This window comes from Ursus maritimus, unplaced genomic scaffold, assembly GCF_017311325.1.
Source record: "Ursus maritimus isolate PB19 unplaced genomic scaffold, ASM1731132v1 scaffold_10, whole genome shotgun sequence".
NCBI lineage: Eukaryota > Metazoa > Chordata > Mammalia > Carnivora > Ursidae > Ursus > Ursus maritimus.
Window position 1 is genome coordinate 8,682,733 of NW_024423344.1, and position 22,410 is coordinate 8,705,142.

The 22,410-nt window shown below is 34.0% G+C and overlaps 1 protein-coding gene across 11 annotated transcripts in view; it reads left to right on the forward strand.

Annotated features, from left to right (window-relative positions):
- PAN3 (poly(A) specific ribonuclease subunit PAN3) overlaps positions 1-22,410 on the forward strand; it is a 233,257-nt gene that overhangs the window by 12,271 nt on the left and 198,576 nt on the right. For all 11 annotated transcript variants that reach the window (XR_005832278.1, XR_005832276.1, XM_040621849.1 and 8 more), the window contains exons 2-4: positions 8,726-8,847; positions 9,613-9,679; positions 11,569-11,639. Coding sequence is in view for 9 of the 11 variants with exons in the window: in XM_040621849.1 (XP_040477783.1) it covers positions 8,726-8,847; positions 9,613-9,679; positions 11,569-11,639 (260 nt within the window). In the remaining 2 variants the exon portion in view is untranslated. The remainder of the gene's footprint in view (positions 1-8,725; positions 8,848-9,612; positions 9,680-11,568; positions 11,640-22,410) is intronic.

A 22,410-nucleotide genomic window follows, 5' to 3' on the forward strand; every position in this document is an offset into this window, starting at 1 on the left:
GGTGATTAAATAACAAATTTATTGTCTCACAGTTGTGGAGCCTGGAAGTCTGAGATCAAGGTGTTGGCTGGGTTGCTTTCTTCTAAGGGTTGTGAGAAATAATCTGTTCCATGCCTCTCACCAAGCCTCTGGTGGTTTGCCTGCAGTCTTTAGCGTCCCTTGGCTTGTGGAAGCATCACCTTGATCGGCTTTCATCTTCACAAGACATTCTTCCTGTGTGTGTGTCTGTGTCCAGATTTTCCCTTTTATAAAGTCATAAGTCATATTGGTGTCAACTAACTAGAATTTAAATAAAAAATCTGAAAAGGAAAAAAGAAAAAGAAAGGAAACTCATAGTGAAATCAGAAAAAAAAAAAAAAGTCACACTGGATTAGGATTCACCTGAATGACCTCGTCTTAACTAATGACATTTTCAATGATTCTATACTAAAATAAGATGACATTCTGAGATACTGAGGTTAGGACGTCAAGATGAATTTTGGGAGGATACAGTTCAATTTGTTGAGTGGGTAAAAAATGAGATAATGCACATAAAATTACATTTGACTTATGATTGATGCTCTGTTCTACTAAGGTCTTGCTTCTCTTCTCATCAGTTATCACTGATGTTGGTTAATGGTGGTGCTTCAGAGTTAGGTGGAGAATCTGAAATGTGAAATTGGTTTCTTTATGGTTCACAGAAACTTTATCACAAATAGAATATTTGTAGCCATTACTGTTTTCTCGTAGTTCCCTTGGACTTTTTCTTAGTTTTTGAGCTTTTGAGGGAAGTCCAGTCCTTCGCATAGACCAGTAGGTCTTGCCCAGCCACCTGCTTTGGATTCGAGTCTTTTCTTTCAGACAATTCCTAAGGGTTTTGTTACATGTCTAAAATATGCCGAGCTACCTTTTCATCATTTATGGCAAAATTTTTAAAAAACTAATGAAAAATTTCCCCTAATGCATTCTATACAAAGAACACGTTAGCTTTTCATCAGAAAAAGCAAGATAACTTTTACAAATAAATTTATAAAAGGATACAAATGATCACCACAAAAAGTAACCATTTGGCACATAATATCATCCAGGCATGCCAGTGTACTGAATTATTTTCACGATAACTCTGGAAAGTAGGTGCTGTCATTTCTATTAGGAGGAAACGGAGAAATGGATCAAATATTTTATCAAAATGAGGTGTCTGGCTGGCTCAGTCAGTAAAGCATGTGACTCTTGGTCTCAGGGTTTTGAGTTCAAGCCCCACATTGGGCATGGAGCCTATTTAAAAATAAACAGTGGAAGGTCAGTAGTTGGCAGCTGGCTGAAGCAGATCGCATGGGCAGTTGTTATTTGCTCAGAGTCTGCACCAAAAGATTGGTGCCACTGCCTGCTGAGAGGGTGGAGGAGTCCCTGTTTCTTGGGCCTGCGTCCACCCTACCATCATCTAGCACCTCTGAGTCTTAATTTCCTTACCAGAAAATTGGAGGCAATGATACCATTTCATTGGTATTTTATGAAGGTCGGATGCGAAAATCATAATATAGTGCATCTTTTATCAACTTTTAAACATACCTATTTTTAAAAGGGCTTAACTGTAAATAAGTGTTTATACAGATGTGCTACTAGATTAGAGAATACCAAAAAAATAGTAGTCCCAAATCTCAGTTAATAGATCATTTAGATGGGCAGATGGTACAGAAACATGTAAGAATTTAAAGGTTTAAATAGTTGAAGACAGCAATAAAAAGGTCAAAGGAAATGTATATATATTTTTAGTCAACTGAGTGGTATAAATGGTATGGTAAGAGGTAGAGGTTTTAACAGCTTGGAATAATTGGGCGATGCATTCTAGAGACAGGAGAAGAGGAAAAAAATATTTATGATGACCTATGAGATAGGATGCTAAGCACTTGGCATAGGTTGCTTCACCTGAGTCCCTACCACAACCCAATGAGTGAGATGGTATTGCCTTTTTCAGATGAAGAAATGAAACTTAGAGGATTGTTTGCTCGAGGTCATACAGCTAGTGAGTGGCAAAAGTAGGATTGGAACTCAGTGTATCTAATTCCAAGTATTTTTTTCTTTTCTATCATATATCTGGGTGTTGAAGAACATAGAGGTAGGGGTGTGTGTGTGTGGGTGTGTGGGTGGGTGTGTGTGTAGGTGTAGGAGTTGATGGTACTCCATATTGTAAAGCGTAGACTTTCAAAATATAGTGAGTATATTGTTTTGATTAGCGGAGGGAGTTCAATAACGTCATGATTATTGTAAAGATCTTTTTACAGTAGATGTGTGTGTATATATATATATATTTTCTACTTTGATTACATTATAATCTTTGGTCTTTTGGAAATATCTGTGTATTCATTTTTTCCCCCTAATGGCTACCCAGTTGTTTTGAGTCTATTTATTGAATAATTCCTTTTTTTTCCACTGATTTTATAAAATAGCTTTATTGAAATACAGTTTACATGCTGTATTCACCCTTTGTAAGTATACAGTTCAGTTTTTAGTAGGTTATATTCCGGAGTTGTGCAGCCTCAGGATTCTTAACAAGATACTGTTTCATTGTTTTTCATAATTTTTCATTGAAGTTTGCAGAGTAGATGGTATGAGTTTCATTTTACAAGTGATAGTATAATCTACATTTTATGAGCATTTTGCCCAAGACTTTGTGGCCAGTAAGCGACAAAACTGAGACTTAAACCTAGTGCCTTTGGGAAATGATAGATTGAGAACAGATCGTTGAGGGCTTTTTAATGTCAGACTGAGAAGTTTGGATTTCATCACGTAGGGTAAGCATTGCCAGCATCCTGTCCGTGATGTGCTCTTCGGCAGAGGAAAACCACTCCGTATTTTCAGGGGTCACTTTTTGTAGTGTGTTCTATGGAACTCTAGACCCTCAAGTTGCTCCATGTAGAAAGGGTTCCTTAGGTGCATTTGGGAAGTACTCTTGTCTCCTTTTTGAATTGTCACAGTTCACATTGTAGACAAAGGCTCTGAGAAGTTGTGTAGTGAAGAAATGGGTTTACTTTTATTTTTTCTAGCCTTTTCCAAATTTACTTGACTTCAGAATTACCTTTGGGTAACATTGGTTTATTGTGATGTTTTTGGAAAGTTAAACCCATTTCATCAAGGGGGGACTAGACTGAAGATGAAGGAGAACATTTATTTAGTTAAGCTGTGAGGATGGGTTTTTGGGTTTTTTTTTAAGTGGGTTATCAGCATACACATTTATATGTTAATGGCAAGGTAACTGCTGACAGAGATTATCATTTTAAAACTGCAGGCTTGAAATTTCATCTTTTGATTTCTAATTCCCTCTCTTAAAAACTGGAAGGCAGTTTCATGCAATTGAGAGATTGCCGTTACATCCCAGTTATGTCACTTAGTAGCTTTGTGATGTAGGGCAAGCTTTCTCATCTCCTTAAATTGGTTAATTTGCTTTAATTGCAAAATAAAAGTAGTATCAACCTTGCCACAGTTGTCATTCAGACTGAGGCTCATATCTACACAGTGATTGTTGAATTGATTATTATTCTGTACAGATACAAATTGTAATAATAGTGATTATATAGCTTTCATAGAAATAGTAAGCTTTACTTATAGTGGATTGGAAACTATTATTGCATAGAGATGGTGTAAAGTTTACTTAAAGTAGATTGCAAAAATAAGGGGTTGAAGGAATGAAAAGTTCTTAATTGTCTAGTCTTGGTAATTATAGTCTTTAAAGTGTCTTATGCTTATGTAATTTAAACTTTAAAAGTACTCTACACACCTTTTTCTCTTTGTGCATCTCATAAGGTAGGTAGGGTATTATGTGTCCATTCTTAGTAACTTAAAAACATCAATATCTTCATGATCTATACAGAATAGAATAATGTATCATAGGTTAGTGATTTTCCTGACTACTCTTGGAAGTATCAAATCCCATTCTCTCCCTTCCAAAATAGGAAAAGTTAAGTGTAAGTATATCTGTGGAATTTTTTTCCTCTCAGCTTTATTGAGTTATCGACATATAACATCTGTGTACAACGTGATGACATGATACAAATATATACTGCAAAATGATTACCACATAGGTTAGTCAACACCTCCATCCCTTCACATAATTACATTTTTTTTTTTGTGGTGATAACGTTTAAACTCTACTCTTCTTTTTTTTTTTTTTTTTTTTTTTAAAGATTTTATTTATTTATTTAACAGAGAGACAGCCAGCGAGAGAGGGAACACAGCAGGGGGAGTGGGAGAGGAAGAAGCAGGCTCACAGCGGAGGAGCCCGATGTGGGACTCGATCCCGGTACGCCAGGATCACGCCCTGAGCCGAAGGCAGACGCTTTAACGACTGCGCTACCCAGGCGCCCCTAAACTCTACTCTTCTAACAACTTTCTTGTATATAATACAATTCTGCTAATTATAGTCATTGTGATGTACATTAGATCCTCAGAACTTACTCATCTTAGAGCTGGAAGTTTGACCAACATCTCCCCATTTCTCCCACTTGCCAGTCCCTGGCAACGCCCCACTGTTCTATTTCTTTGAGTTTGGCTCTTTTATATTCCACATATAAGTGAGAACATACACTGTTTGTCTTTCTTTGACTTATTTCACTTAGCATAATGCCGTCAAGGTCCATCCATGACATCAAAAATGTCAGGATTTCCTTCTTTATTATGGCTAATATTTCATTTTGTGTGTGTCAGTGTGTGTGTGTATATACACAATACATACACATATACATATGTGTATATACCACATTTTATACATATATATTTTATACATATATTTTATATATTATTTTATATATATTTATATCTGTATATATCACATTTTCATTAGCCATTCATCTGTCAGTGGACACCTTGGTTGTTTCCATGTCTTGGCTATTAGGAATAATGCTGTAGTGAACATGGGGGTCCAGATATTTCTTCGATATCATGATTCCATTTCCTTTGTTTATATACAAAGTAGTAATCCTGTGTTATCTGCAGGGTATTCGGTAGTCCTTTTATCTGCAGGGGATATAGTCCACTACCCCCAGTGGATGTTGGAAATTGCAGATAGTATGAATCCTATATACTATGTTTTATCCTATATATACATACATACCTATACTAAAGTTTAATTTATAAATTAGCCACGGTAAGAGATTAAGAACAATAATAAAATACAAAAGTTATATCAATATACTGTAATAAAAGTTATGTGAAGGTGGTTTCTCTCTCTCTTTCTAAATATCTTTTTGTACTGTTACTCACCCTTCTTGTGATGATGTGAGTTGATAAAATGCCTACATGATCAGGTGAAGTAGGGTGAATGATGCAGGCATTGTGACATAGTGTTCGTTTACCATTGGCCTGATGACGATACATTAGGAGGATCATCTGCTTCTGTGTGGTTGATTAAGGTTGACCATAGGTAACTATGGAAAGTGAAACCTTGGAGAAGGTGGGGTGGGGGGGGGCTACTTTACCCAGAAGTAAGATTGCTCAATCATATGTTCTGTTTTTAATTTTTGAGGGACCTCCATACTGTTTTCAATAGTAGCTGTGCTGCACCAATTTACATTCCCACTGACAGTGGTCAAGGATTCTCTTTTCTCCATGGCCTCACCAAAACTTATCTCTATCTTTTGATAATAGCCATTCTAACAGGTGTGAGGGGATATTTCATTATGGTTTTAATTTGTATTTTCTCGATGATTTGTGGTATCAGGAATCTTTTCATGTGTCTGGTGGTCATCTGTGTATCTTCTTTGGAAACATGTCTATTCAAGTCCTTTGCTTATTTTTTAATTGGATATTTTTGGAGGGCTGTTGAGTTATAGGAGTTTCTTATACATTTTGGATATTATTAACCTCTTATCAGAGGGATGGTTTGCAAATATTTTCTGTTTCATAGGTTGCCTTTTTATTGTGCTGATTGTTTCTTTTGCTCTCTAGATGCTTTTTCATTTGATATGGTCCTATATGTTTATTTTTGCTTTTGTTGCTTGTGCTTTTATTGTCTCATTCAAAAAATTCTTGCCAAGACCAAGGTCAAGTAACTCTCCCTGTGTTTTCTTCCAGTTGTTTACAGTTTTAGGTCTTTATGTGGAATGTTTAATTAATTTTTTTAACCCTAATTATTGGCCATGTTTAACCCTCTCCCTTCCTCCCTCTCTCTCTCTTTCTTTTTTTTTTATGTTAAGCCCAGTCAGTTGTTTCTTTGTTAGGGAGCATAAAGTTTCTTCTGTCAAAAGTTGTGTATTCTAAAGGAATGTGAATCAATTTTAATATAGTGAGAACCAATCACTACCAGAAGTTTGGTAATAAATTAGGGCAAACTCTATTTCTTAAAGATAAAGTTTTATAAAGGATGGGCTGTTTATAAGATTGTTTTATTGTCCTCTGACAGTTTAATATTCATTTGTTTTGCAAATATTTTGTTATGCTTAGGTGCTTATTTTTAGTCCAGTGGATCTTGCTTAAAATCTAAGGTAAGACGTTGATCATAGATATTTAAGTTCTGGCATGTTCAATAATAGGTTTATTGTATTAGCTTTTGTAACATAAGAATAAAAGAGAAAATTGGATTTAAAATTTGAAAACATTGAAATAAAAATGTTATATTAAAATAATTTGACTCTGGAATTGTACTCTATTTTTGAAAACCATTTTATTTTACTAGGGAAAGGTAAATAGTAGATGCTATAAGGATTTTGGTGGAATATAGGAACTTTTCCCCTTATGGATTTCTCTATCATCATCATCATCATCATCATCATCATCATCATTATGAAAATAACTACATTATGGAAAAGTAATACGAGAAAAGACTAAGCTCTCCAATTCAATCAACCAGATCACAAAAGATTAAAATTTTGGTATATATATATACTGGTGTATATATACGTAAGACTGAATATATATAGGACTGAATATACATATATATTCAGTCTTATAATCTGTGTGTGTATATATGTTAGCACACTAATTATCATACAATAATAAAAATGCGTTCCCTTTTCACTTCAGATTGCAAACAGTTACGATACATACCATTTATTTATTCTCATTTTCTACAACCTTTTATTATGGAAAATTTTAAACTTTGATAAACGTAGAGAGGAGAATATAATAGTTCCCTATCACTCAGCTTCAATAAGGACCAGCATTTTGCCAGTTTTATTTTGTCTCTTTTCCCAGTTTTTGATTTGCTAGAGTATTAATAAATCCCATACATTAATTATTATGATTTTTAAATAATTTCAAATTATTTAAGTATTTAAGTATTTACGTATTCTTTCAAAAGATATGTTCAAATTTACTTAATTTTTTTGTTGTTGTTGGGTATTTCACCTTGTGTCTAATTTGTTATTAAAATAATACTTTTAATACTTGTATATAAATGGACAACATGATGAACAACTTCACGTATAAAACTTTAGATGTTTCTGATTATATTCTTCAGCCACATCTGAAATTGTAAACACTAATTTAAAAGATATGAACCATTAAAAATGATCTTTTTGTAATTATAAAAGGAATACATTTTAATTTTGGAAATTTTGAGAAATAAATCTTAAAAAGAGACTAAAAATTACCTCAGGTTGCTTTCCAAGGAATCCCTATGTATTAGTCTGTTTGGGCCACTATAATAAAATATGACAGAGTGGTTGTTTTATAAACAACAGAAATGTATTTCTCGCTGTTCTGGAGCCTGGGAAGTCCAGTATCATAGCACTGGTAGATTTTGTGTGGTGTTAGCAAGAACCTACTTCCTGGTTCATAAGTGGGTACCTCGTGTTCTCACATGGTTGAAGGGGCTAGGGATCTCTGTAGGTGTCTTTTATAGGAGCATTAATCTTATTCCTGAGGGCTCCACTCCCGTGACCTAAGCACCTCCCAAAGGCCCTACCTCCTTTACTATTATCTTTGGGGGTTAGGATTTCAACATAGGAATTTTGTGGTTATACAGAAATCCAGATCATAGCACCCTATATTGAGCCATCAGCATTTTGTTTAGTTTTCTTCTTGGTTGGAGGTCAGAGTGGTTTCAGTGGTTCTCGGAGGCTGTGCCTAGAAGAGGACAATCTACTTGGAACTTAGCTGATCTGTAAAGCTTATGACTTTGTACTTAACTGGGAGCTTGGAAAATAGCATTCCAACATCTACAACAGATTGTCCATTACTTTGTTGATATATAACGGATTGTCCTCCTAGTTATAATCATTCTGCATTTACCTATCCCAAAATCAGCAGCTTATCTATATTCCTGAACTCTGTCTCATTCCTACATCTGCATAATTGTTTTTACTGAGTTATGAGTTAATGTGAGACTGCTGGTCTGTTTCATAAGATAGGTTAAGAGAAACAGTCCTGAGAAACTTAAATCTTTCTCACGTGAAGATTCACAGGAGAAATTGTAGTGTTTTATATTCTACTGTCTTCTTGCAAAGTTAAAGAAAATGATGAGAAAACGAAATGCAAGTGTGGTTTGTTTCTTCATGTTATGCTTGGGGGTGCTTATGTGACTAATATAAAATAAATTACTTTGTGGGAAAGAAATCAGTCAACTTGAGCATTGATGGACAGATTTTTCGACCTGAGCCAATTTTATTTGGTCCCGTCTTTTGTTATGAACAGATAAATAAAAATAAGTGTGACAGAGATTTGAGACTTTAAAATTTATTTGGAGATGCAGGAATTACATCAAGATTTTGTGCTTTTAAATAATTAAAATATTTGAATTTTCCTTATCTTTCAGTTCCTGGAATAGATGGAGGTGCTTTAACTGATACCAGTCTCACAGATTCCTATTTCAGCACCAGCTTTATTGGAGTTAATGGATTTGGAAGCCCAGTGGAAACAAAGTATCCCTTGATGCAGGTATCCTTAGTATGAATTTATATGGCACTAAACAGTGAAGTTTATTCCAGTGGTGGGGGATGTCTAGAGTCTTCATTTATTCCTAAATTTCTTGAGTAAGAGGTAAGGTTTTAGGAGGTGATATAGTTAGGTAGGATAGAGTTGGATTCAGGGTGAGCTTTCAAGGGTGGGGATGGGGTGGGATGACAGTGGAGTGTGTAGAGGATAGATGGAAAGAGACTAATTTCACTCTTCTGTGTGTTTTGCGGGTATGGAGTGAAGGCCTTTCAGGATGGAGAGACTGGAGGCTATGGAGTATAAGAAAGCGTGAAACATGTTTAGAGAACAGAGAATAGCCTGATTTGATAGAATCTATAAGGTGTATAAATGGTAATATGCATTGGGAGAGGGTGTTAGAAGGCACTTGTTGATTTTATACATAGTCACTTCACGTATTCTGAGATGGATATTGAAATTTATATTTTATAGATGAGGAGACTTACTAGTTATGTATGTTGCCCAATCTAATATGTTATGGAAGTGCAATTCAAAATTGGTTTTAAATACCTGGCTAGTGAGTAAAATTTTCATTTGATGTGTTATAAAGAGTATTTGGAAATCTTTGCATGAATTATAATCCATATAGTGACATATATAAGAAGATGAGAGTGTCAGTAATATGAGAAGTGGATTAGAGGGGAAGAAGCAAAGAGAGTCTGAATTGGTTGAATATTCTTAATTCTGTATTTCTCAGTGAATATTATGTGTATCTGTTTTGTTTTTCAGAGAATGACTAATAGTAGCAGCTCCCCAAGTCTTCTAAATGACAGTGCCAAGCCATATGCAGGCCATGGTAAGACTTGGTCCCTTTTTCTCTTTTCTATTTCTGACTCTGAAAATAATATGTTCATTGTAGAAATCTTGAAAATTATAAATGGGTATAAGGAAGAGAATAAGAATGATTATTTTCACTCCAAATAACTATTATTTGGATTCTGTATAATTCCAAATAATGGTTATGTCTGTGAATATATATACATATGTATACATACATAATATTTAATAATACTTAGCTAAGTATATACATGATAATATTTAAGATTGCATTATATAGTTTTAAATTATATCATGAGTGTTTCTTGGTCATTATAAATTGTATTCTATTGCTTATTTTCATAATTTAGTATACTAAACTTTTTTTAAAAAAAGTATATACTCTAATATTGGACTGTGTGTATGAATCTGTATTCATATTTTGAATTATGCTTTTGGAAACGGACATGGAATTACTGTTTCAAAGATTATGGTCATTTTTAAGGTTTTTGATATGGAATTTCCAAGTATCTTTCTGTATCCTATTTTAAAAACAAATGTTAAACAAAAAAATAAAAACAAATGTTCAAGAATTCTTAAAAATATGTAACAGTTGAGTGTTAATACTCTGCATCAGTAAAATGTTAACAGTTATTATTAATGGTGAGAAGAGGAGTTTGCATGTTGATTATTTTCTGAGACATTTTATGTGTGTATCAAATTTCTATCACTATTTGGATATTTCAACTTTTTTTGCTGTAGGAAAAAAAAGAAACATTTTAATACTGAATAAAATTATTAGAAACTAATTGGTAGTGTAATAATATTTTTAGCATTCCCATAGAGTTTATATGTTGACTTTTAAATATATCAAAAGTAGAATAAAGGATGAATAATATTATCTATTTTTATAAGTGCCTTGAATGTATAAATTACATAAAAATATTTCACATCTTGTTATTTTATTAGCTTCTCTTTCTTTGCATTATTAAATTGTTAATTCTAATGAAGGACCAGACTATGAAAATTCAGGCAGACGAAGCTAGAGAAATTAAGCAGCAATCTATATTGCATTATGAAGAGATTTAAGATTCCTTTAAATGAGAACATTTAGTATGGTTTTTAGAATTTTATAGATAATTTAATGAGAAACATAAGATTAACTAGAGCTCAGAATTGAAGATAAAGTATTTCCATGTATATCATGTATACCTTTTCAGAAACTTCTGATTTTATTAAGTGAAAAACAATTTAGAGATATACTTTCGTTTGTGATTTCTGCCCACAGAGTCATAGAACTTTGAAAATATAAAATCTTTGAATTTTATGTTTGTGTTTTGAAACATGTAATACTTCAATCTTTAAAAACAATTTATGTATATTTTTAGTAAGAATATAAAATATCTGGTGATAAACTTAAAAGATGGACTGTTCTCTAGACTGGATGGTTTTAAGGCCTTGCCTAAGTGTTAAAATCCAAGTCCGGTCCCTTGGAGTGTGTTTTACTGTCCTTCCCACCTCACCGCCCCTTTTAATTTTTCTCATGATTTGGTCTGAAGCATGCAGACAGTTACTACAGGTAGACTTTTTCCTTCCTAAACACATTACTGATAGCATGGTTAAGAGTCCTCTTTTCTTTTTTTTTGTTTGATTTTTCTTTTGGTTCTAAGCAAACAGATGCACCCTAATTAATCCATATAGCTTCTGATTAAATGTGTATTCAGTGTTGGCTGAAAGAAGTATTCTCCAATTTGTGATTTAGTCCCTTATAAAATATTTGAACATCCACTGTATGTGAGGCATTGATTTTAACTGTTACGGTGATGTATGATTTTTATTACTGTTACAAGCATTGTCAAGTTAAACATTTATTAGATTTGTGGGTTACTTGAGTTGTCTGTGTGGAAACTTTTGTAACTTACCTTCCAGATCCTCTAACTTCACCTGCTTCATCCTTGTTTAATGATTTTGGTGCCCTCAACATCTCTCAGAGAAGAAAGGTAGGTGAAGTTGAAACTTATGTTCGACTAAATGGAATATAGAGGCGATATTGGGGTCATCACCTATATAATGGTCAATATTCTCTTAAGTTGGGGGGTGCTTTTTATGAATTGGGATATTTTCTTGCTTTCATTTGCCCTTTTCCTTGTTACGTATTTCATATATGTAGAGTTTTATTTGTCTCTGTGCATGAAATAGAGATTTTTTATGTGAAGGGATGAAATCCTTCTTTTGCTCATTTTCTTTATCTTAATGTATTCTGTTTCTAAGAAAACATCTAATTTAATGTTGTAGTTTCTGTTACTGTGACCCTTTATAGGCACATTAATCATGTTTTAACTTTATTTTTTGACTGCTTTGTCTAAATTTCAAAGATTTCTCCCCTAATTTAAACGCCTCATTACAAGGCAACATTAAAAATCTTCAACTTTTCATAATTGGTTCACCTGTTTGAAAACAGTTTAAAATCTCTTCATGTTAAAATCTCTTAATTGTATTTTATTTAGAATTGAGGTTGCTAGGCCTTGCATAGATTCTGAAGTATTTTATAGGGAGTAGTTCTATGATAAGGAGAAATGAAATTCTATTATAGTTTGATGCCTTTGAGTCTTAATGAGAATTATTATATTAATAGTACTAATAATCTAGAGAAGGTGGTAATTTTGGTTAGGATCAGTAGCCCCTAAAGATGTTCAGGAGGTTGTAAATCTTGGTGGAAATTACTACAGTGTTATAACTAATTTCAGTTTCCTAAGTAATGGAAGAAAGACCCCCAATATAAAGAGTATTAATTTTAGGAAATTGATATAAGTTTAAGATGCTTTTAGGAAGTATCTGATCGGAGAGTAGTATAAAATGACATTCAAGAAACTTAGATATTCTCAAGAATTATGGGGTCGGGTATAGATGACTTCAATACCTTATGTACCTACTATTATCTCCATTTTGAAACAGATAAGGTCAAGGAGGTAATAATTACAGAATGCTTTTAATGATAATCAGAAATGTGTGGGCTTGATTTTATAGACTTCCTTATGGGCTATCATCAAGAGCACATTTACTCTTGCTTTATATGTTAGTCTCATAAATTGGAATATGTAGTTTCTGAATCCTTATAGTAGAAGTGGAATAGAATTGGACGCAGGCTGACTCATTGGCAGTAGTGAGAAGTGACAATAGGCAAAGCCTGTCAATATGGAAGGAAACTGTGAAATGCCAAAAAGCAGATACAAGCTAGAAATCAAATTATCTAGAGCTGTATAGTGTAAGGAAAAATACAAAGTCCTTAAGAAGCCTTAGGGGTCCCCTTAATGGCCTTTTCACATTTTTAATAATCAGTTAATTGTGGTAAGTTGCATTTCTGATATATGAGTAGAAAATAAAACTAGAATGGCAGATAAATACTTAACAGTGTTCGTAATGTGAGAGTTTAGTGGACTGTACCTTAAAGTTGAAATATATGATTTAGAGCTACTTGCATTTGTTTTTGAGAAAATAGTAAAAATCTTTGGAGATTGGAAAAAGGATGTAGTGCCCATTCTTTTAAAATTCATTTCAATAAAGGAAAGTAGTAAAAGGAAATGTTATTACCAATGTGACCTCAGTATTTGAAATGGAAGCAGATTAATATGGTGAAATGAGCATTGTGTTGGAACTTTTGAGGTCCTGGATCTCTAGCTTTGTGACCTTGGGCCAACTTTCTGGGCTGTAATCTTTATATCCATGAAATGAAGAACATGGCCTGGATAATTGCTGTGGTGTCTTTCATCTTTAAAACTCAGTGTCTCTCTAAACTGAAAGGACCTACGTGTTAGTCTCTACTTAGAAATTCAGGGTTCACATAGTTTATCTTTGAAAGACCATATTTTCTTGCCATTTACATTTAAAATAATATGAAGGGACATAAGAGATTTTTTTCCAGTAGTGGACTGTATAGTTAGGAATCTATGTTGGTACGAGTTGCATATGTTTTAAAATTTTTAATGGTTGAATTGAGGTTTAAAATTCTTTGTGTTAGAAAAACTCTTAGCATAAGAGTATTGCATGCTACAAGTTGGGAATTGAAGACGCATGTAGACTTTCTTTTGTTGTAGTAATTCTTAATGTCTGTTTAATGATGCAGTTTTAGTGGCAGTAACTCAAATTTAGGTAAATATAATTCGAGGTTAATCTAAGCAGGCCATCATGATTACTCAGAGACATTTTATTTCATAATGATATTGGAGAACAGATAGGCCATACCTACTGTTGTTGCATAGCTAAACTATTTTCTGGAAATCTCATTTGGGCCAATCATTGGGCCAGGTATGCTAAAATGAATCATTGCCTGGGGAGTATGTGAATTATTGGGATCAGATCAACTATTTTTATTGTAAGCAGACTTACTATGTGCTATGTGGAAAATTGAAAAAGAATGGATTGATGTTTTTACTGCTTCTCTCAAGTCTAGTTGAAGAGGCAGTCCATGAACCTACTTATAGTATATTAATTCTTGCTAGTTTAAATATCTGATGATTGCTAAATAGAATTCTCTAGATGCAGAAGCGTTTATGGTGAAAAGACATTTTGAGTTGGGGTTTTCTTGAACTTGAGGAATATGTTGAAGCATATACTCGATCAGAAGGTATTGCTTGATTACAAGTAGAGAGGATCTTCAGCAAATTTTTAAATTCTCTCTATCATATATGAGCTAAGAGGCTATGACTGAGGGCCTTTATATCTATAGGGACTGGTTGAAGTAAAATGTGGGATGTGAAAAACAGTATTAAACAGGTTGATAGCCATTTGCCTGAGCTGCTTTATTGTTGCTAGATGTGTGACAACTTCCTGAAGAGTTGTATATCGAGAATATATGCATTAGGGTAGTACTGCTCGTGTCCAGGGACTGGCGCTAGTCCCTGAAGTATTTGTGACCTGTCTGTAGGGAGGTAAGTTAAAATACTGGAAGTAAATTTTTAGAAACTTCTGTAATTTGATAATTTGATACTGCAACATCCAAATATGTGCTCATTTTTCTAGTAACTCATTTTTACTTTATAAAATATGCAACCATGATATTTAGGAAATTATTATTAAATCATCATGGTATTTCACAACTGATGTTTGAGAAGCAGTGATTTTTTTTTTTTCCTACATTAGATACATTTAATGTTATAGATAGGGAAAGTAACCAGTATTTGAAAATGTGTAAAATTGTTGGCCAGGGGTGGTGGTGGAAGAAATTGAATTACACCTGTGTACTTTGGGGGAAAGTTAAGTTCCCCCAAAACACTAGAGGTGGAGTTTTGGTGAAAACGAGAGCTGATAGATTTGAGAGTAATATATGAGGAAACTTTAACAGCAAGATAGATGAAGCTGCGAACTGGCCTGATAGAAAAAGAGATGAGAGTCACCCTGAATCACAAGCGTGATCTAGAGAACAGTACCGTTTTGGGTAAGAATCCTTTGGGAAGGAAGTATCTTTATAACAAAGTTGGATGTTGAAATACAGATATGCATAAATGAAGTGTATCAGTACTATGACATCTCACTGGGTATTCTTGCTAAGCTGTGAATTTTTATGCAGGGCGGCCACAAAGCAGAGTGAGAAGCCCTCAAAATTTGTATTTGGCATTATCGACTTCCCCTTGTTTATCTTAGCCTCTCTCTGCCCTTTTTTTTTAAGCCATCGAGTCCTTTTCCTATTCAGGTACCCCCCCCCCCACATTAAAGCAAAAAAGGCTCTGGTGCCTGTCATTTATACTTCTTGTTTTAGTTGTACTTTATGATGATGTTTCAATCAATATGCAGCTTTACCTGGACATTTGCACTTTATTTCTAGTATTGGGATAACAGATTTTCACTTTTGTGAATTTTTAAGGTTTTAATAACAAGTTAAAGTCTTTGGGCTTAGGGGACAAAGATTTGTGATGTATCTGTTTATTTCTTCTGTTCTTGATTTTAAAACTGTTAGGATAAGGGAAGTGGGATCAGAAGGGGTTTGGCTTATTTGCTGGTGGTTTCTTTGTGAGGAGATGTAGGTTTTGGAGGTCCAGTTATGGATTATTCTGCTTGAGGTCAAAGTTCACTAGCAATGCTTCCTTCCATGTTTTATCTTAGTTTGGAACCTCCTTCTCACTGTTTTCTACCTCAAGAGTATACATTCCTCTTTCAGCCATCTTTACTATAAAATTTACTGGTGATATATATTGTATGTTTTCAGATTAATTTGACATTTAATTTTTTTCTTGTAACATTTCTGTTCTCATGTTCAAAAGATGACTTTTACATTGTTTCTACTCTCGGGAACAAAATATGGAGTAACAAGGAAACTGGAGAGTATTTATGGTAGGGCTCTTTTATGGAGAAAGCTGAAGTAAATTTGGAGAAATTAATAGAATTACGGCAGAGACAATTTGGAATGTAAATCCTTCCTTAATCCTTCTGATGGTTAGGTTTATTTTGGAACATCAGGTCAAGTATTGATCTCAGGAAAAATAAAAAATGAAAAAATGGAGAAGGTAGTGAAAAATAACTGAAATCTTAACGGAAATTGCAATATAAAACTTCACTTGTAAAACCACAGTTTTTAAACTTTTTGTATATGTTCTCAAATACTGTTTTACTTAGTGTTTAGATTTGCAGGTCAGCCACATCAGTATCATTTACCCCTGAGTATTGTGCAAGTCATGTGTCTATGGAAAATTGTGTTTAGAATTACAGATTAAACAGAGCTGTTCTATTACTGGAGTAGACTAAACCTCCATTCATCTCCACTTGCCATGCTGTGGGAATGTGTACTATCCCAGCTTAAGCCAGATGTAGTGAGGTTGTAGATTTAGAGATACCATGGGTACATATGGAAATTGGTTGAATTGTTGGAGTCCAGGTTCCTATAGGCAGGGAAGCACCCATGGTTACTGTTTATAGCTTGCTCAGAATTTTTATTTCTCTCAAAGATTGAACAGTGGGAATAGTAATAACCCAGTGGTTTTGAGTAATGGTTGATGTTTTAGGGTTTGGGGTTGGATGCCAGGCAGTCTGAATTGAATCTCCATTTCTTCAGTGATTATCATTGTGTCTTTAAGCTTAGTTAAACCTTTTGGTTTCTTTGTTCACAAGATGAGAATAATAATAATAATACCGTGTGCCTACCATGTGGAGTTGTTACGAGGACTAAATGAAATATATTTCCTGGCATAGAAGTGCCCAATAAGTGGTAGTTCTCATTATAGTAATACATGGTATTAGCCAAACCCTTCTAGCCTTGTTTGGGAATTGTTAACTATTGCTAAATAAATAAATATCTGTTGCTGCTCATCTGGAACAGGCTGTATTACAATTGCCCGCTGGAGAAGTGGTTCTCCTGTAGCTGCTCTGAGGATGTCTGTCTTTTCTTTGAGGTGTTCAGGCCTCTCCTCCTCTGACGTTTCTTTTTTGCCTCCTCCCCACATAGCTGTTAGCTTCTCAAACACGTGCTTCAAATCTGATGAAAAGCTGTCTGGGGATTTCTTACCATGTACTGGCAGACAGATAGAAACTTGATTTTATTTATATATATATATTTTTTAAAGATTTTATTTATTTATTCGACAGGATAGAGACAGCCAGCGAGAGAGGGAACACAAGCAGGGGGAGTGGGAGAGGAAGAAGCAGGCTCATAGTGGAGGAGCCTGATGTGGGGCTCGATCCCATAACGCCGGGATCACGCCCTGAGCCGAAGGCAGACGCTTAACCGCTGTGCCACCCACGCGCCCCTGATTTTATTTATATTGATAACGATTTTCTGTATCTGTTCCAGGTAATATGGTAAACTTAAATAATTTTTTCATAAATTAATGTTTTCTATTATATAATCACCCCAACAGGTCTTTGAGAGAGATTATTTTTCAGAATTGGGAAATGGAAGTTTTGGGAGATCAAGTATTTTATCTAGAATGATATAGATAATTATTTACATTTCAGAGAAAACGGAAACTCAGGGCAATATGAAAGAGAAAATGAGTCTTAGATAAGGTGAAAAATAGGTAGTGGAAAGAGGAGCTACTGGTAATATGCAGGGGAGGACAGAAAATATTGACTTTATGCCTGTTTCTTTTTCCATTTATGTGATTATCTCAGTAAAAATTTCCATAAAACAATTTCTAGGGAAAGAATATACAATAAAACTTTTGCTATTTGATAGATAACCTTTTAGAAATGTTGCACATATTTATATTCCTGCTCATTGATGCTGGTTTTCCTAGAGCCTTGAACACACAGAGATGTGAAAGTATTTCATATCTTTGTCATTGTATAAGGCAAAAAACCTCCTCGTTGTTTAAATTTGATTTCTGGTGCTGTTGAACTCTCATTTATGTTAATTGGCTATTGGTGTTTCTTTAATGTCCTTTGCTCATTTTTCTGTTTGGCTATTTTTAAATTCATTGTAAGCTCTGTGTGTTAAGAGATTTAAACCTCTTCAGATGTTTCAGTCCCTCTCCCCATTTTGTTTTTGGTCTTGAGTTTCACAACTGATTTATGCTGTCACTTTTGAAGTGTCACACATACTCTGATAATCTCTTATTAAGTACATTTAAAAAGAACAAAATATTAAGCTCATTTTGTTAAAATAACATGGTAATTCTCTTTTTGCCGAGTCAGTGATTTAAAATGGAAGGGACTGTCAATGTTTTCATGTAATTTGAATCTACTGTCATTTTTATTGTTAATGATCTATAGTAATTAACTTTCCTTAGCAATTGGATATGTTCTCAACCTTCTCTGCATTTTAATTGTCAGATTTGAATGTCACATTCTTTCTATTGCTTTTACCTCCTGTCTTAATCTGTTCTTTTCTTTAAAATGCTGCGCAATTAACGTTAGGTTCAAACTTGTTTAGAAATATGGTAGTTCCTATAGAAAAGGGCTCAACTTTGAAAGAGGTAATTTTGTTTTCCTGTTAAATAAAAGAGGACTCCAGATTGGATTTCCAAGATTGTGTTGAGATAAAAGATATGCTTTGGAAAGAACAGATTCAATTTTGTTGTAACAAATCAGGAGTTCAACCATGTACTAATTTGTGTATTTTAGTGTAATTGGTACTTTGTGTGCAGGGACCACTTGGCTTTTGTTGAGTCAAGAAAATCTTCAAGTTTATGATTGTAAGGAAATTTTGTTCTATTGACTGATTATAAACGTTTTCATGGCAGATTTTTGTTTTAGAGTTTTTTTTTAAAAGAGGTTTGATGTTTGATATTTTACCATATTTGAACATGTGAACTGAAACAGTATGCCTTTTGCATACAGTGTGTAATATTGTTGGCTGTAGTCCTTATCTTGTTTTAGCTTTGGGCATTTTGACTTAACCTAATAATGACAGCTTAGTAAAACCATGGTGCATTTACTGCTTGGATTTAGGAGCTAGTAGTTCATTCTGAGATGATATGGTTGACTTTTTTTTTTTTTTTTTTTTTTACTCTGATCATTGTATTTACAAGGTGGATTAAGCAGCTGATCTTAATAGCTTGGCATTACTAGTGATTATCTCTATTTTCCTATGAAATGGGGTCAGTAATGAATTAGTAAAGGTGAGTTTAGAATTCTTTTTTTTAAAAATATTTTATTTATTTATTTGACAGAGATAGAGACAGCCAGTGAGAGAGGGAACACAAGCAGGGGGAGTGGGAGAGGAAGAAGCAGGCTCACAGCGGAGGAGCCTGATGTGGGGCTCAATCCCATAACACCAGGATCACGCCCTGAGCCGAAGGCAGACGCTTAACGATTGCGCCACCCAGGCGCCCTGAGTTTAGAATTCTTATCCACAAACATGCTAACCTAAGTTTTAGCTAAATTTAACCCAAACTGTGTCATTTCCCCAACTCTTTAATTTCCAATATTTTTTCCCATATGTTTTGAAAATGGGGACAGGGAACTGCTTAATTTTATTCTTTGAATGGAGCCTCTGTAACTCTTGTTTCTCATTGATCCCATCTATGCCAGTTAGATTAAAAAAGAGATTGATTCATTTAGAAATTGGTATTTGGTCATTTTAGGATTAGCTAGAATAATGTAAGAGTGAAATATGTTAAGGAATGTTACAGAATATGGAACAGCTGTCTTCAGATTGGAGGTAGAATATCATAGTTAAGACTCCAGAGCCCGACGTTATGTTAGTTGTGAGATTATAGGCAACTTATTTTAACTTCTTCTAAGCCTCACTTTTCTCATCTGTGAAGTTGGTTCGACCGTTGTGCCAGTCTCAGAAATATGATAATTAAATACCTTAATGGGTATAAAGTGCTTGGCATAGTGCCCTGTGCTTATCAAATGGTAGTTGTTCCAGTCTTCTATTGCTTATGATTCTGCAGTTTTAAAACGTGTTTATCTGTTTCTGAATGTGTGTGAGATTACTTTTGATTAACCACTACCTTACTTTAAGTTCAATTATAGTAGGGTATATTAGAGTATAGTAGAGTAATACCAAGTGTATTATTTAGCAGATCTGAAGATTCTCTGTTACATTTCAAGATTGAATTTAAGCAAGGGTACACATATAAATAAATAAAAAGGGAACCTTTTGTTAACAAGTGAATAGGCATTTTAGCATGATCTTTGGTTTTGATAAGGTACCGAAACACATTATAAAAACTTAAAATTATTACTGTTGATCGTTTGTTGTGGAAGTAACTTTCATGACTTAAACATCTTTACTCACATTCACTTAAAATAACTTTGGCATGGTATTTTACTTTTCTACATTTTATATTCTAGTTCCATTCTAAAGTAAAAGAATAAAATTTAAGTTGCAGTTTGGTGTTCTGGTTCTTTCGAAATTGAATGTGGCCTTGCTTATTAGTAAGGGTATTCCAACTGATCTTGATTTTGTTGGCATAGAACTCCATTGTAATATTGCAGTTTTAAGGACAAAAGTAATGACTGCTTTGTAGGTGTGACTAAATTTATGCAGGTAATATTAGGGGACTGACTCATAGTAGAGCTTAAAAATATGTGTGTATGTAAATCCTTTTTTGCTTTATTTGATATAATTTAGATCAGTTTTTACTTAGCATCATCTGTTTTCATCCTGTCATCTTGTACATTGATTCCACAAATTAAAAGGTCTTTTTCAATTACAGATGTTTACCTGCCCCTGAGTCTTTAACAATGAGCCTGTTTTTCTATAGACTGACTTGCCTATTGCATCCTACTCTTGTTTTTATTTGATCAATGAAAACTTAAGGAACTAATATGTTTTCACAAAAAGCCCATAATTAATGATAACGAATTGACAGGACAAAATACAGTATAATCTTTGCAGCTGGCTTGCTCTATTTTTGACTTTTTAAGTCTTTTACCTATGGAGAAAATGATTGGAGCCCATGCTACAGTGATTTGTAGGTCTGGATTTACTATTCTAAATTAATTGGATGTAGGTGCCTTTAAAATCCAGGTAATAAATTAGGCAAAGGTATAGTTCCCTGTCTTGATGATTATATGAAAATTAGTTAATTTGTTTGATTTAAAAAATTCCAGTGGTTTTATTCAGTTTGGGGTCTGTTTTTCCCAGTGACTTTAAATCACCACTGAATTAACGAAATTACAATCTCATATTTAGTTCTCATAATTACAGATATGCTACAATACCAAGGCATTTAATTAATTGAGGGAAAGACAATTGTGAGCTAGAAGAGGTTACAAAAGAAATGCAGTTTTCAGATAAATGTGTAGTAAATTCTAGACCGGAGGTTTCTATTAGTGGACCTGAGACTATCAGGGGTGGCAGGAGATAGGTTGCTGAGTTATTATAACAAAAGGTAATGAACTAATGTAATTACTAAGCATTGTCTGAAAGGAGATAATTCATATATATGTACCAGTGTTCTAAGTATATGAAGATGTTGTGACTAATAAAATGTAAATCATCCTAAAATGTCATTCATAGTAACTTTAAATCATCATTCATTGTTTCAGAGTATAAAGGGTGAAATCAAAATTATGTTTTTGATGTTCAAAGGAGTTTTTAAATTTCAGGGTATTGGAAACTTTTTGTACTTGGATAACAAACAATTTGATTTCTAGTTTATTACTAATTAGATAAAGACATATAACAACATATGGCTGGTAATATGAAGCATTGTAGAAGCATTGTTGAGTGCATTGTTAAAGCGTTGTTGTTTTGCAGTTGTACCAAAAGAATTGTGCACTGAAAAATTGGTCTGTTACTTGGTAGCTTTAACTGCATCTTCTATTACGAGCATGGTATTTATAGATTTTTCTTTGGCTAGACTGTGAAATTTTAGGAGAAGAGACTATATCTTAGCTTTGTATTCCTAGGAAGAAGGGCATAGAGCCTTATGCTGAAATATTGAGTGAATTAATGTGTAAAAAAATGTGTGTACATTTGGGCTTTTGAACTCAAACAGTCCTAAAAATCAGCTTTTACTGTTCTTTCTTTCGGCATAGAGACTTACCTCAATTGTAAGGAATGAAGGTGGATTTCCTTTAGACCTAAACCATTGGAAATGGCTTTTATGAACCAGGGCAAGAAATTTTGAAGAGCCAGGGCTGTGGGGGCTATATGAGTAATGGTCTTGAAGGCTCTAAGTATCTAGGTCAAGCTTTAAGGATTTGGGACGTTGAGCTATTGAACTTCTCTCTCTTTTTATTTCAGGGAGTGGCTTCAGTTTCTGTCTGGACCAGTAGTTGTTTCTTATTTAGGTTTTTTTTTCTCTGACATTCTCTGGAACTTGACTACTCAAAGTGTGGTCACCAGATCAGCAGTACTAGCAGTCTTGGGAGCCTTTTAGAAAT